This window comes from Sminthopsis crassicaudata, chromosome 1 (genome assembly GCF_048593235.1).
Source record: "Sminthopsis crassicaudata isolate SCR6 chromosome 1, ASM4859323v1, whole genome shotgun sequence".
Classification (NCBI taxonomy): Eukaryota; Metazoa; Chordata; class Mammalia; order Dasyuromorphia; family Dasyuridae; genus Sminthopsis; species Sminthopsis crassicaudata.
Genome location: NC_133617.1, coordinates 35,117,020 through 35,132,172, shown reverse-complemented (window position 1 = coordinate 35,132,172; position 15,153 = coordinate 35,117,020). Strand labels below are relative to the sequence as shown.

Here is a 15,153-nt window from a genome sequence, read left to right as displayed (position 1 = left end):
GGGCCCGAGGACGGCTGTGTGCACGTTGCAGGGCATGGATGGGAGATGCTGGAGGCGGGCGGGGCTGCGGCGGCAGGACTTGGATGCTTTCTCATACTGGGGGCTGGGGGATGACCTAACCGGCAGTGGTTTCCTGAGGGCGGGGTCTGTGGCTGAGGCTTGGGGAGCCCCAGAGACAGGAGTGCCTGATGGGATCTTTTTGTTTCTTCCTGTAGAAAAGCCGGTATATTTTTCCCCCTTCCCAGAGGTCCAGAAGCTGAGTGGGGAGCCTGCTCCGTGCTGGCCCCCGGCCCTCCCCTTCCCGGTGCCTTCTCGAGAAGTGATCAAGAGCTCCCCGCAGCTGGAGCCCCCCGGCTTCCAGTACAACCCACCCAGTAAGTAAGCCCGGTGCTGGGGGTGGGCCTCTGCGCCGGGCTTCCTGCCCCTCCGGGGCCCACGCTGCCTCGTGAGCCTGGGGGTGGGGGCCGCACTAGCCATGTGCAGCCCAGGGCCTGGCCCCACATGGCACAGCCAGGAGAGTCCAGACAGACTTGGGCTTTAGTCTAGCATCCGTTAGCAGAGCTGGCCTCCCTGGAGGTCTGCAGCCTGGCCTGGGGGGTGCGGCCAGACCTGGCTGTGAGGCCTCGGGAGCCGTCCAAATCCGAGTGCCAGGCCTCGGCCCAGCTGCTCCCCGCAGACAGAACTTGGGTTTCTGTAGCCCCCAGCCTTAGGGAGTCGGGGCTTTAGTGGGAGCTCTGGAGTCTCTCATTTTACAAATGAGGAAACTGAGTCCCCTTGGTAAAGTGACCTGCAGGGGCAAGATTTGAACCCAGGTCTTAGGATCCCCATCTTGCTTCTAGTATTGAATAAACTTTTGTTTAATGAATTACTAGTAAGCCAGCATTATTAAGTGCTCACTCTGTACTAAACTTCAAGATGCTACAGGGCATAGAGGGTCGGCCCTGGAATCACCAAGACCTGAGTTCAAATGCTGCCTCAGACACTACACTTACTTACTATATTGTCATCTCTATACTAATGCAGCCTCAGTTTCCTCATCTGTAAAGTGGGGGTAGTAGCACTTATCCCACAGCATTGATTTGTAAATGCTAGGTTTTGTTGTACAAAGAAGGGCAAAAGCCTGCCCTCCAGGAGCTTACGTTTTTAGGGGAAGACACCATGGGGACAAACACGTGTACCAGATATATACAGAGCAGGTGGAAAGTGACCTCGGGGGGCCGCGCCAACTGGGGTGAGGGGGTAACCCAGACTTGAGACGCTGGGGTGCCATGTGCATGAAGTACAAGGAAGTCCTGGTACTGGATCAAAGAGTGCCTGGAGGAGACTCTTAAGAAGTCTAAATCCTAATGGAGATTCATTCGTCTGCAAGCAGTTATTGAGCACTTGTTGCATACGCTGTGGGGCATCTGAGAGAGGATAATGGGGTCCGCCTATCCCAGGAGCTCCACAATCTGGGTAGAAAAGCAAGATTCACACAAGGGATTGTTGGAAAGGAAGGCCAGACAGATATCACGAGTGTCTTCTGTGTGGCACACGTTGGAAGCGGCAGCTCGTGTTCTGGGCCAGAACTTGAAATAAGGTGCTGATGTACTTGGTCCACACCTTTAGAGAGCATCTATAAGGAGGAGATTCACAAGTCGGGCAGAAATGTAAGCCAGGAGCTCTCAGGGCCAGAGCCACAAGCCCTCGCTCGGAGGCCGAGGCCGAGTCGTCCCAGGTCCACCTTTGTGCGGCCGGAGACGCTCGCAGAGCTCTCGGAACCAAGGCGAGAGAGAGGCCTCCAAGCCGGGCCCAGGAAAAGAGCCGGGGCTGCGAAGGGCACAGTAAGGGGTGTGGACTTTATCTCCTGCTGCCTTTGGGATTGATGAGCGGAACTGAAACTGAGGCTGCTCCAGAAGCTCCCAGAGAACAGTGCGATTTAGAGACAGAGAACATCACGGGGCAGCACGGTGGCCCAGTGGTGAGCGCCCTGACCCCAGACGCTTACTAGGGTGACCCTGGGCAGGTCGCTTAGCCCTGATTGCTTTTTTTAAAAAACATCAGGGAAGAGAGCTAGGTGCAGGCCAGACAAGGCTTAGTGCAAAGTCCCTGAAGGAGCGCCTGGATTGCCCTCCTTACTCTTCAGTGGCTCCCCAGTGCCTCTGGGGTTAAACAGAAGCTCCTGGCTTTGACCTTAAAAGAAAGCCTTGTCTCTAGTACTGAGGGCCGGGCTGAAACCTGCCGGTGTCCTCCCTGGGTGACCGTGGGTCCGTGCTCCCAGGGGCTGGGGTCTCTTCCAGCTTTGGATGTGTTCATTGCTGACTGGCTGGCTGTGCAGCTCTTCTGACTCCTCCACACCAGCCTGCTGGGACACGTTGGCTCGTGCCCTTCAGCTGGCACTGGCTTCCCTTTCGAGGGCCATTTCTCTTTCCTCCCTTCAGTCTCTTTGCCAGCCAGACCAAGGTTCTGGAGGCCGCCAGGTTCCCGGAGCCACACAGGTGGGTGCCCACGCCTGGAACACTCTCTCTTGACGTCATCTCTGTTGGAGGCCTCTGCTCTCCTGCCAAGAGCCGCCCCGGCACGACCTAGGAAGGTCAGCTGGCTTGCCTGTGGTCACGGAGGCTGCCAGCAGCAATGTGGGATTTGAACTCGAGTCCTTTGACCTGAGAGCCACTGCCCCCCCCCATACCAGCTGCCTGGGCTGGAGTCCTTGCTCCGTCTTTCCATTTCCTTCCAGCCCTTTGTGTGGATTTGGCCTTTGACCCTGTGCTTTCTCTGTCACGTCCCTCTCTTAGATTACTCTGACAGTCACTTTTCCACCTTGTATTCTCAGGCCAACCAAGCACAGACCTCTGTACCAAGTGGGTGCTTAATAAATGTTGATTGAACTTTTTCAAGGTGATATATAGAAAGAAAGAAGGCGGCCATCTCAGGAGGCAAAAGGAGGACGAAGGGGAGGTGGCTGGATTCCAGAGCACCTATTGAAAAATGCGAATTAAACATTCATCAGCAAACGCTTATCAAGCTCCTGCTGTGTCCTGGGAGGATTGGGCCTGGGAAGCCAGATGTAGAATCTCCAGCTCCAGGAGCGGTCAGGGAAGAGGAACGTCTGCGTCCGATGTGACGGTGGAAGGGAACCCTCGTGGGCGGAGGCGATCGGGCAGCGAGAAGTCCATTCAGAGGCGTCCACGGGCCCACAGCTCACAGAGGAGTCGCCTCTTCCACCCTCGCCCCATTTTACAGATGAGGACCCTGAGCCTAGAAGTCACCCGGCGGGGAGCAGCAGGCCCGGGTGCAGGCCTCGGGGCCCCGGGTGTTGAGGTCCAGATCTGCCTTTGTTCCCTTGGTTGTTCCTGGGCCCGTGGTCATCCAGGCTTCCTGGGAATCGGCCTGGAAAAGCAGCTCCACTGCCCCCTTCTCGGCCCTTGGAAGCCAGCACCCCCCGAGAGGCTGCCCCGTCTGCCAGCGCGCCAGTCCCTTCTTTCACTTTGTCTGCAACTTTGTACCCATTGCCTTATTTCTCTGAAATTTGCATTTATGCATATGTGGGGAAATGGAGCCAGTTGTTGAGCTTGGAAGGGAAGAGATCAGGGTTCAAATCCTACCTCTGATGCTCACGTAGGTAAGTGAGCCTGAGCCAGGATCCTGACCTCAGCAGGACAGTGGTTACATCTGGGCCTGCAGTCAGAAGGACCGGCGTTCAAGTCTGGCTGGGTGGCCCCGGGCAAGCCACTTCACCCCGTTTGCCTCAGTTTGCTCTTCTGTAAAATGGGCTGGAGAAGGAAATGGCCAACTGCCCAGTGTCTGCCAGGAAATCCCCAAGTGCTCACGAAGGGGTCACATAGGACGTGGCTGAAGAATGACTCAGTGGACTCTTGAGCTTCCTTCCCCCTCTGGGTATTCTGGATTATTTCACATTGTGTTGCTGCACCTCAGTTTTCTCATCTGTAAACTGGAGCGTTCCTTAAGTGCATACTGTGTGCTCAGTGCTGGAGGCACAGAGACCCAAACCGACACCGCCCTGTCCTCCCCAGGCTTCTCTTCTGCCGGGCAGCCCCTTTGAAGCCCCCCCCAGCCCCGTGGCTTCTAAGAAGTGGGGGCCTTTGCCTGGGATGGAGAAGGAGGTGCCTTCTCCCCCAGGTCCCCTCCCTGGAAGCTGCCTTTGCTCCAAGAAGGGTCACTCCCCCACTTCGGTCTTGGGCTGTCTGCCATGGAACGCCTGGAGCACACCTCGATCCAGTCCCCCAGTCCGGCCCCTTTGTTCACCAGAGGAGCCCCTCCCCATCCCAGCTATTGTCTGTGGTCCCAAGGCTCAGAGCAGTGGGGGAAAGAGCTGGCCAAACGGGCAGGGCTAACTGCCGGCTCTCCTCCAAGCAATCCAGGAGGGCTGTGTGGAGGAGGGGGCGCCGTGCCCCGTCAGTCCTGCTTTGGGGCGCCCTGGAGGGAGCGAGGACAAAGGTCCCCCCGTTGCATCAGTGCACGACCCAGCAGGCAGGCAGGGATGGCGGGGGAAGGTTCAAGGCCGGTATCTCCCCTCTGGTCCACATGTCAAGACCACAAACACGAGGCCTGAGGATGCGGACACAGCCTGTGTTCTCACGGGGACGGCGGCGAGCGCGTTCGGCGGAGCTGCACGGATGGGGGTGGGGAGCGGGAGGCGGGTGGGGGGGGAGCGGCAGCAACTGGAGGCTCCTGGAGGAGCTGGCTGATGGGGGGGCCGGGGATGGTCCCCCAAAGCGTCGAGGGGCTCCCCCAGCAATTGCTTGAGGCAGGGCACTGCACATAGTAGGGCTCGGGCAGCAGAAAGCCCCCCGCTGCATGACATTGTATATCTCTCTCGTGTCCAGGTCACCCCATCTCGCTCAACCTGCACGACGGCGCCAGGTCCAGCCTGCAGAGAGTGCCCGGCATCTCCAACCCGCCCCCCTCATCTCCTCCACCAAGCACCCCGTTGTCCTGGAGAGGCCCGTGAGCTCCCAGGTGAGGCTGAGGGGGACGCGGGGCTCCCGGCTCCTACACAAGCAGCTTAGGCCCTGCCGTGGGAGGAGCAGAAAGCCTCCGGAGCAGCTCTGAGGGCGGTTGGAAGTTCTGGCACCGGCCTGTTGGGCCACGGAGGAGAGCTTCAGGTGTGGGCAGGGCCAGGCTCCCATCCCCAGGAGTCAGCGTTTACTGAGGGTCCGTCCCTCCGCCCCGCCTCCCCCCCGCTGGGTCACCTCCTCTGGACCTTCAGCAGGGCCTGGCGTGGCCCGGGAGGACCCGGAGGGGAGGGGCCCAGCCTTCCACTCTGGGACTTTGAGCCCAGGCCTCTCACTGCAGAAAGCTGGAGCGGCGGGTTCCGAGCGGTGGGTGGGGGACGATGGGTGGGAGACGGCTCCCAGGCCGCCCCAGGATTCTCCGGTGGGACTCGAGCAGGGCAGGGAGGGGACTCTGAGACAATACCAGGCTGGGCCGGTGCCAGCGGGCGGCTGAGAAGCCGAGGATCCCAGAGGAAATGAGATCAAGGGGCTGGGAGGGGGCGTTCCCGGGAGGTAAAAATAGCCTCTTCTGGCCCAGGGACAGTCACCCTGGAAACGGGGACAGAGGACCTTTGTGTCCGTGGGAGACGGGGCCAGAGCTGGCAGTGGCCCCAGGAAATGACGAGGCAGATGGGGTCGGCGGGACGTCCGAGGGACGGGGCAGCTCCCAGGGCCCTGCCGCCCTGAGCTCCCCTCACCCCGGCTCCTAGGAAGGGTCAGAGGCCGGCTCTGCCGCCCCCCACAGGTGGACATGTTGGGGACTTGGGTTCCCAGACACTGGCTGGCCCAGCCCCCACTGCTCCCCACAGGCTCCCTGCGCTTCGCATGCCTGCCCTTAAGGCAGACCCATAAGCCCACGGTGCAGCACCCTATGAGATGGGCACAGTTGTAGTGGCCCAGCTGTGGAGTGCCCCGGGCCATCCCATGTGCCATTGTTCTCCTCCTTCATCCCAGGGAGTTCCGATCCAGCTGCATGCCCCATACTCCGAGCACGCCAAAGCGCCCGTGGGCTCCATCACCATGGGTCTGCCCTTGACCATGGACCCAAAAAAACTGGGTAAGTGCTGGGGAGCTTTGCCCCCTCTGGCTCGGACTCCGAGGGCGCCAGGCCAGGCCCTCTGCCTCTGCAGCCTCCCCGGCAGGGGCCATCCTGACTCCCTCCCGTCACGGGGTGGGGGCGAGGAGGAGGCTCGGGCGCAATGCCGGGGGTCGGTGGGTGATGGGCTCTCCCCTCCCCCACCCGAGTCCTTTCCCAGTCCACCAGCTCCAGGAAGACCCTCCCTTCCCTGACCCATTTTCCATGGGGTCTGACCTGGAAGTCGGTATTCAGACAGATTGGGAGGCACAGGGGAAGAAATGCCATCCGGGAAGCGCTGCCAGGTTTCACAGGCTCCCCTTCCATCCTAAACGTGACCCCTTGCGCTCCACACGGCCTCCCTCCTCCTCTCGGGAAGGGGCCTGCAGGTGGTGAGGAGGGGCTGGGGGGGGGTGTGGAAGCCATCACTCTAACAGGACGTGGTCCTCGACCGTCCCTGGGCCTGGCTCCCGCACCCCTGCTGCCGGACTGACGTCCTGCCTCTGAGTGCAGCCGTGCCCGCCTCCTGCGGGGGCCTCCTGCGGGTCCTCGGCCTGAGAACCGAGCCTGTTTTTAGCGCGGGCCCTTGCCGGCGTGGCCCCTTCACGTAGGGCTGCGAGCCAAAACCTGCCCGTGACCTTCACCCCAGAGGTCCCGAGTAGAGACCCTTCCCTTGCAAGTGACGTGGAGAGTGTGGCCGCCAGCAAGGGAAGCTGAGGCCGGCAGGCCGGGCTTTTCTGTCCTGGCATCCTCCCGCCTCCGCCCTTCCTGCAAGTTCTGCCTCTGCCAACCTCCCGCCCTTCCTCCGCAGTGCCTTTCCCCGGAGTGAAGCAGGAGCAGCTGTCTCCGAGGAGCCAGGCTGGCCAGCCCGAGACCCTGGTGATGCCCACGGCCCAGGAGACGTCGGTGCTCAGAGGTGAGGCGGCCGCAGAAGGGAAACTCTCTGGGAACTGCCTTTTCTCCCTCTGGGCCTCTCCTTTCCCATCGCCAAACGAGAGCCACAGGGCCTGCCCCCAGGGGAGTCACTGGGTCCTTTCTCTGGGCCACGGGCCAGAGCCTTCTGTGACGCCCTCCCACTTGGGAAGCGTTAGCCAGGGCTCGGCTCCTGCCTCTCAGGTGCCCTCTTCCCTCCGAGCAGGCTCCTCCTAGGCCTCCTTGTCCGGCCTCTCCTCCCTGGCCTAGGCCCGTGCCCGATAAGGTGGGGAGAAGAGCAGTATGGTTTGTGTTTGAGCCCTCCCCTCCTCCTCCCCATCTCTCCTTTCCCTTCTCTTCCCCCTCCCCCTCTTTCTCCCTTCCTCTCCTGGTCCTCTCCTCCCCCTCCCCTCCCCCTCTCACTGTCACCCTGGACAACGTCCCACGTAGGGCTTGTCATCCTGAGGGTGGTTGTTAGACCCATTTCACAGATGAAGCGACTGCTGATGGCAGAGGTCAGGCTCCTCCCCTTGGTTGCCGGGTTAATGAGCACCGGGAACAAGATGGAGCACAGGGCCTCCAGACCCCGGACCCTCCCACACCGTGCTTCCCCTTGGTTTCTCCCTTTGAAAGTGGAGATTATCGTAATGCCTTCAGAAGGAAATCTCTAAAGTTTAGCCATTTCTATTACTCTCATGTCCATCAAAGTGATGGGGAAATAGTGACAATGTCGTTAAATTGACAATGTGATGCAAAAGCAGGGTCCCCGTCAGTTCTCCCATTCATCAAAGGTCGTCCCAGGACTCACTGGGGCAGGCTTCCCGAGAGCTGAGTTGTGCGCAGGGCCCTGAAGGGTCGCTAAGTCCCAGCGCCTTCTGCTAGGAGCCGCCTCCTCTCCGGGGGGGTACGGGCGGAGGGGTGGGGGCTCCACCCTGAGGACGGCATGTTTTGTAGGAACAAGCCTGGGCTCCGCTCCGGGAGGAAGCATCACCAAAGGCATTCCCAGCAGCCGGCCGCCGTCGGAGAGCCCCATCACCTACCGAGGCTCCATCACACATGTGAGTGCGCAGGGCGCACGGGAGGGGCCGGGGCTCGGCCCGCCGCCCACGCTGCGTGGTCCTCTTCCCAGGGTCCCCGAGGGCCGAGTACTCGTGGGAGGCAGGTGGACTTACACATCCGGGGCGGGGGGGGACAGAGCCCTAGAAGGCCTGAGTTCCCGGGCTGCCTCAAACACGAGCTGGGCGACCTCCACCCTGCTTGTCTCAGCTCCGTAAATGAGAGAATAATCCCCAAAGCGCTCAGCGCGGTGCCTGGCACACAGTGAGTGCTGCACGAGGGCTCTTAGTGTCGCGGCGATAGGAGAAGGTTGGCGACCCTTCAGAGACCACTGCCAACTATACGAGGGTTCTTCTGTTGCTCCTCCCCACAGCCTGGCGAGGTGGGCGCTGCTGTCCCATTTTACAGAGGGGGAGAATGAGGGGAACAGAGAGTAAGGGTCTCGTTCAAAGGGGCTAGCCTGCGTTTGAAGTCAGGCCTTCCTGCCTCCGGGCTCCGCCTCCTGTGTCAGGAAAGGGATGAGGGGGAGAGATGTCAGGGGACTCACGGTCCTCCCCTTTTGAACTCTGGGTCTCGAGGAGGAGGGAGTTCTCCTCCCGATCATGGTTTCTCCCTACAAGTTATTTGGCCCGTGAAAGGCCTTGCGGACTCTCGGGCTCCGTGGACGTTGGCTGTTGCAGGCAGTCATTCATTCAGTTATTCTGAGCACATTTGTCAAGGGCACTTTCCCTCTGCATGACCTTTAGCGAGGTCACTTCCTTTTCCTCCTCGGCGAGCGCCTGGCTCCAGAGTTTGAAGACATGGATTCTAATTCTACCATCGGTACTTGAAAGTCTGCCTCGGTTCCCTTATCTGTAAAAATGAGGGGCGTGGATGAGAAGCCTCCAAGGCTCCCTCTGGCCCTAGATCTGTGGATTTGCTTAGGATCCCAGGAGTGTGGGTGGGCAGGCTGGCTCCGGTCCCCTTCCTTCTCTGTCAGGCCTTTGAGCGGACAAGACGGCCCACTTAGGTTAGAGACTGGGAAACTGAGGGGACCGCTGGAACCTGGCCCAATGCCCCCCTTCAGCAGGCCCTCTGAGACCCGGCTTCTAGGCCATTTCCCTGGGGGTGGGGTCCGCTTCTCAGAGCCTTCCATCAGCCCCTGGGGCTCTCTTTCCCGCCCTTCCCTCCCCTTCCCCACAGCAGAGGGGTCACCATGACCATTTCCTCTTGGCCCTCGGCCCAGAAGCTGCAGTTGACTCCGCCCCTGAGCCCGGCAAAGTGAAGACTGTCCTCATCTGCTGATACACCTCCCCCAGCCAGGGTCACCCTGGGCACCCGGAGAGATCTGGGAGCCCTCCGCCCCGGGGTGGGGGGGGCTGCTTCCTCCCTCTCTTCTGGCCTCTGAATTAGCATGACCCTGAAGATAGCAGGGTAGGCTCTCTTCCTCCGAGAGCCTCGTGGAGAATAAAAGGCTTAACCCCAGCCCTCTCTGGCCTTTTCTCAGAAAACTGCTGTCCAGGTTCCTCTTGTTAGGAAGGAAGAAGTTGGAATGGCACAGATTTTGTGCCGGCCGGCCCTTGAGAGCGCCGGGTTCCAGAGTGTAACTTGCAGTGCCTGTGGAAGTCCGTGTGAACACAGCGGGGCTAGGGGAGTGGGAGCCTGGGAGACCCCTGACGTACGTTGGGGAGGGGGAGACCCTGCAGCTGCAGCTTCCTCTATTAACAGTTCTTGCCCCCTGGGGGCTGCAGTTCCTATTCTTACTACCATGGGAATGCAAGCACGGGCACTGGCCTCTGTCCGGGGGGGTCCTAGTCCCCCCACCTTAGCCCCAGCGTGGGGTCAGGACCCTCATTTTCTGGGCGGGAAGGAAGCCGACTTGTGGTGCCTGCTGTCAAGGTAGCCGGCGGCCAGAGCCAGGACCTCTTCCAACCGCACAGTCCAGTGGGACTTTGCAGGCACAGCCAGATTATTCTGGCTGGTGAACTCATTCACACTAAGGTGGGAGTGGCTGACGTTCGAGCCTCTGTCAGTGGTTATATGGTAAGCTGCTCATCTCCGCGTGGGTGAGCTTTATCTTTGGGAGTGAACCTGGTGATCGGCTGATGAGAATAGATCCAAGAAATGAATCTCGGGCAGCGGAATCTGAAGTTTCAGGTGTGGCTCCAACAGGGGGACGAGGGGGAGGAAAGAAAGAGAAGAGCAAACATGTTAAAATTCATGGAAGAAAGCAAAAACTGGGAAAGGAATCCTGGGACAGCAGGATGAACTTCAAGTCACGAAGGCCTGCGTCCAGATCCTGCCTCTTACTAGCCGTGGCCAACCGTGGTGCTCTCCCCAGCCCGCGGGATCGTTGTGAGGAAGTCTCTCCCCTGAGCTTCCAGGCTGATATCCCTGGGAGTTGTTCCGTCCTTACCAAAGTTTTGGCCATCGGGGCTGGCACAGACCTCTGGCAATGTCCCGATCTGGGCACAGCTCGCTTTGTCTGGCTTCTGGCCTGTGAGCTCAGCCGTCCCTCCCAGTGCCAGCAGGTCAGTGGGGCCTGGCGGGCTTGTCTCTGGGCCCGGGAGTCGGCAGATGCCAACCGCGTTCTCGTCGGCGGAGAAAGCCCCGTTGTCCCCGAGTGTGTGGGTGGCATCTCGAGAACTCTGGTCCCCCGAGGCAGCGGCAGGCCTCCGGAGAACGCACCCCCAGGGCCCGTGGGGGAGAGCGGGGCAGCGCGTGGGGCCTTCCCGTGTAGACCCATAAAACCCAGTGGGAAGAAGTCGGAGCAGAGCCAGCCGGGCACATTCTTCCCATTTGGCCTTTTCTCCCCATTCTGGGCGGCCAGGAGTGAGCCCACGGTCTGATGTGGTCCGAGGGGAAGCGCTGTAGGTCACCCATTCTGGGCTGGGAGCTCAACACTGAGGCCCATTCATGCCCGCCTGTGGCCCCTCTCCAAGGGGCTGCTCCACAGAGGTCGGCAAGGAGAGGAGCCCCTTTGTCCTCAGAGGCCAGGGCACCAGGAGGAGGGAGCGCCAGCAGCTTGCCAGGGTTACTCAACTAGTCTAAAGCAGGATTCAAAAAACGCGGGGTGTCCGGGCAGTGAGCCCCTGGGGTGTGAAATCGCCTCTTGAGCGGGATCGACCTCCCCCAGAGGCCACCTGACCGGCATCAGTTTGCACGTGGGTAAGGCCCAGGTCTCGGTTGGGGGCTGCTGGAGGCCCTGCCGTGTGCACCTCGGGCCTAGAAGTGTCTCTGCCATCACAGTGGCTCGAAGCGGCTCCCTTGTTCTTGGAGGTCTCCCGGCCCGGGCCAGGCCCCGGCTCTCGCTCCCCCTCGGGCTTGCTGCCTCCCACACGAATGTGCCTAGGTGTCTGCGTGGGCCTGCACAGCTTGCGGGGCCGGCCCGTGACACCTCTCCCTCTGGCTCTCGCTGGCTTCCCCCAGGGCACTCCGGCTGACGTCCTCTACAAAGGAACCATCACCAGGATCATCGGAGAAGACAGCCCCAGCCGCGTGGACAAAGGCAGAGAGGACGCCCTGCCCAAAGGACACGTCATCTACGAGGGGAAGAAGGGGCACGTCCTTTCCTATGATGGTGAGTGGGGGCTGGGGCGGGGGGGGCTCGGCCTCCCTTCCCAGGTGTCCCCGAGAGTAGACGCAGGGGCGGGAGTGCACAGACAGCCCTTCTTTTACAGTTCTGTCCTTCACTGACGAATGTAGAACTAGAATGTGGAGAACTGGGCTCGCTCCTAAGTGGTAAAGGACAGGCCGGCTGGGCCTGGAAGGGAAAACCGCCGTTAGAGTGAGGATGATGGAGATTTCTCCAGCGTGGGGAGCTGCAGCCTGCGTAGGCTCTGAATTACCCTGAGTCCACTCCCTGACAGCTTGGGCCCCAGAGCTTGCTACATCCCCCCCCCCACTTAGGGGGCTAACAGAGCCCTGAGAAGTTGGGCGGGATTCTCTAACGCCTCGGGCCTGAGCCCCCACCAGTGTGACCCTCCCTACTCCTGCACAGGCAGTGTCCAGGCTGTCTGGGGCTGATCTTTCACGAGGACCCGTGCTCTGAGGGGTGCGGGCTCAAGCTTAGGGAGCCCATGGAGCTCCCGCCTGCTCAAGGCTCTTACCTCCCAGGCACTCTCCTTAGGCACGGGGTGCTTTCTGTGAAGTCGGGTCCCCAGTTCCGACATTGTCCCCTCCCTGCTCCGGTGGGGACTGCAGCCAGTGATGGCGAGACATCCCCTCTTAATGATGTCACCTGAGTGCTGTTGTCTCCCCACTCTGAAGGTCCTTTGTATTAGTTTAAGGCCTATGTCTACTTGACGGCCTTAAAGATCGTCGTGTCTGGGAGAAAACAGTTGGAGGGATTTTGGTTTTCTTTTGTTTTTTTTCTCCCAAGAATGTTTCTAGTCCTTCCTGTCTCTAAAGAGGAACTCTGGCAGGTCCCTTACTTTGGAGCTGTTAGGTCGGTGAGCGGCTGCTTTTGTTTTTGTTGGTTTGATTTTCATATTTGGCTTTTTTATTTTTAATTAAAAAAAAATTTTCCCCCCCTGAGGCAATTGGGGTTAAGTGACTTGCCCAGGGTCACACAGCTAGGAAACATTAAGTGTCTGAGACCAGATTGGAGCTCGGGTCCCCCTGAATTCAAGGCTGGTGCTCTATCCACTGCGCCACCCAGCTGCCCCCCCCCCCCATATTTGGCTTTTTAAAAAAAAATAATCTTTTTTATGTTTCCTTCATTTTCAAGTATATTCTCCCCCCCCCCCCCCCCCTCTAATAGATGTAAAAGAAAGAAGGAAAAGCTTAGCCCATTCCCACAGTGTATCGCGTTCCTTAGCCACGGCCCCTCCCTCTGTAGAGACAAGGATGATTTGTCATCTGTTCCAGGCCAGGCTCGGGGGTTCATTGGGCTCACCTTGGAGGCTTGTTGTCCCTGGGTGGTGTTTGCGGGCCTTCTTTCCTCCTCTGTCCGGGCAGTGGACAGACTTCCACTAAAGCCCGGCGCTCAGAGCGGCGCCCCCACCCCCGGGGCCGGGTCTGGGTGGGACAGACCAGGACTTGCCTGCCCTGGGGCTCCGGGGCGCAACAATTGGAGGCTTTGGAAGTCCGGCGGCCCGGTGCCAGGTCGGAGGCCAGGTTCCCTGCCCTGTGGGAGGCTTGGGTCGTGAGTGAGGACATTTCCCCTCTCTTTGCCATATTAGTCAGAATGGGGGAACGTGGGCACGCAGGCAATGGCTAAACCGGAGCCGTCCCTTTGGAGAGAGGAGGGCGTTGCTATAAAATGGCCGGTGGATGGGAGGCCCCTGGGTCCAGGCTAGGCCAGAAAGCCTTTATTTATTAAGCACCAGCTGTGTACCAAACATTGTGCTAAGAGCACACATATAAAATGGGGGAAAACTCCAAGCCTCAGGGAGTTCACATCCTGCTGAGAGTGGGGAAAAATACTATTTTTTATTATTATCAACAATAATAATAATACTTGGCAGTTATATCATACTTTCCGATTTGCAAAGTACTTTCTAGAAATTATTTGACCCCGTACTATTGTTCCCTTCATTTTACAAATGAGTAAATTGGGTCTGAAAGGTAAGTGACCTGCCCAGGGTCACACAGTCAGTGGCTAAGGCAAGCTTTCTTACCCACGCGTTCAGCACGGACTGAGACTCGCCGTTGGCCCGGGAATTAGAGGGGGATTTCTGGGAAAGGATGCTCTGGGTAGAAGCATCATTTCCGATATGAGAATCCTCACTCTGGGCCCCTTGTCCGTAGTTTGCCTGAAGCCCGGGTGCTTTCTGAGAGGTCCTGACTGGGATTTACAGCCTGTGTCGCAGCCAAGGTCTGCGAGCTTTTCCCCGGGGCCGGGAAGTCCGGGAAGGAACGGGTTAAGGGGCCCTGTTGGGAGCTCCGGCCAGAGGGAACGTTCTTGAGGGCACCAAGGGGCCTTGGCAAGAAGAGGCTTTAACGAGTCCAGCCCGGCAAGCACGTCAGCACACACATGGAAGACGAATTTTCTCGTCTCCTCTGCCAGACTCCCCCGCCCCTTCCAGGGCCTTTCCCAGGCTTTTCCCCACTCTGACACTGCCCTGTCTGTCCGCTGACGGGGTGCAGAAATGGTCCCCTCTGCCGGCACCTCACATCAGTGGAGGCAGCTCAGCCCTTCTGCAGCTAGGTGGGGGCTGAGCCAAGAACGTGACCCCTGACCCTACTTGACCACTGAGCCATCCGACCACAGGGTGCAGAGGGGAGGGCTGCTTAAAGAGGGCCTGGGATTGTGGCTCTAGACCAGGAAGGAAAACTTGGAGGCCCAGCCCTCAGGGCAGCCAGTCCCTTTTACAGATGAGGGAACTGAGGCCCCTCATTCAGCACCGTTAAGCAGGGGCTCTGCTGTTCTTTCCAGTCGTGGTCTCAGGATTTGTGCCCCCTTGACCGGCCAGCCCCAGGACCCCTGTGTCTGAGCATCTCACTTCTTCCTCGTGCATGGGCTGGGCTCCCCCGTACCCATGTTCTCTCAGTCTCCTGCACACGTCATGTGCACACAGGCACCCAGACTTACTGGCCCCCTTAGGCTGGGGTAGAAGGAAATTTTCTCCATCTCCCATTTGTGGAAATCACCCAAAATAAATGACTCCAAAAGGCAGGGTGGAGGGTGGGGGGACACACCCGGAAAAACCCAGGAGCAGACGCCTGGTGTCGGGATCCAGAGCCCAACCACAGGCAGTGGGCGGATTTGGGGGAGCATGTCTAGTCACCCAGGGGAGTGGAGACCTTTGTGCAAACAAGGTGCTTGGGCCCCTCAGCCAAGTGGCGGGGCCCGAGCCGGGGGGTCAGAAGGGCAGGGATGTACCGGGCTCATGCCCCAGGATGGGCCAGCCCGGCAGGAGGCCGAGAGCCCCGCTAGGGGAGAGTTCCGAGCGCTCCGAGGTCCTGGCTCCCACCCACAGCCGGCTCACACCAGGCCAACGACTGTGTGTTTGGTTTCCAGGCGTGATGTCTGTGTCTCCATGCTCTAAGGAAGACGGAAGAAACAGCTCGGGAGCATCCCACGAGACGTCCGCCTCGAAGCGCACTTACGACATGATGGAGGGACGCATCGGCCGGGGGCTGAATCGCGACCTCTCCACCGGCATTGAAGGTGGGTGGGCGCCCCTTCCCGTC

The 15,153-nt window shown here is 59.7% G+C and overlaps 1 protein-coding gene across 1 annotated transcript in view; it reads left to right on the top strand.

Moving 5' to 3' along the window:
• The window catches only part of NCOR2 (nuclear receptor corepressor 2), a 208,674-nt gene that overhangs the window by 168,910 nt on the left and 24,611 nt on the right, over window positions 1-15,153 (top strand). Inside the window, 8 exon segments of the mRNA XM_074299344.1 lie at window positions 216-374; window positions 4,827-4,904; window positions 4,907-4,959; window positions 5,949-6,051; window positions 6,881-6,985; window positions 7,936-8,039; window positions 11,446-11,596; window positions 14,981-15,130. Coding sequence (XP_074155445.1) covers window positions 216-374; window positions 4,827-4,904; window positions 4,907-4,959; window positions 5,949-6,051; window positions 6,881-6,985; window positions 7,936-8,039; window positions 11,446-11,596; window positions 14,981-15,130 — 903 coding nt within the window.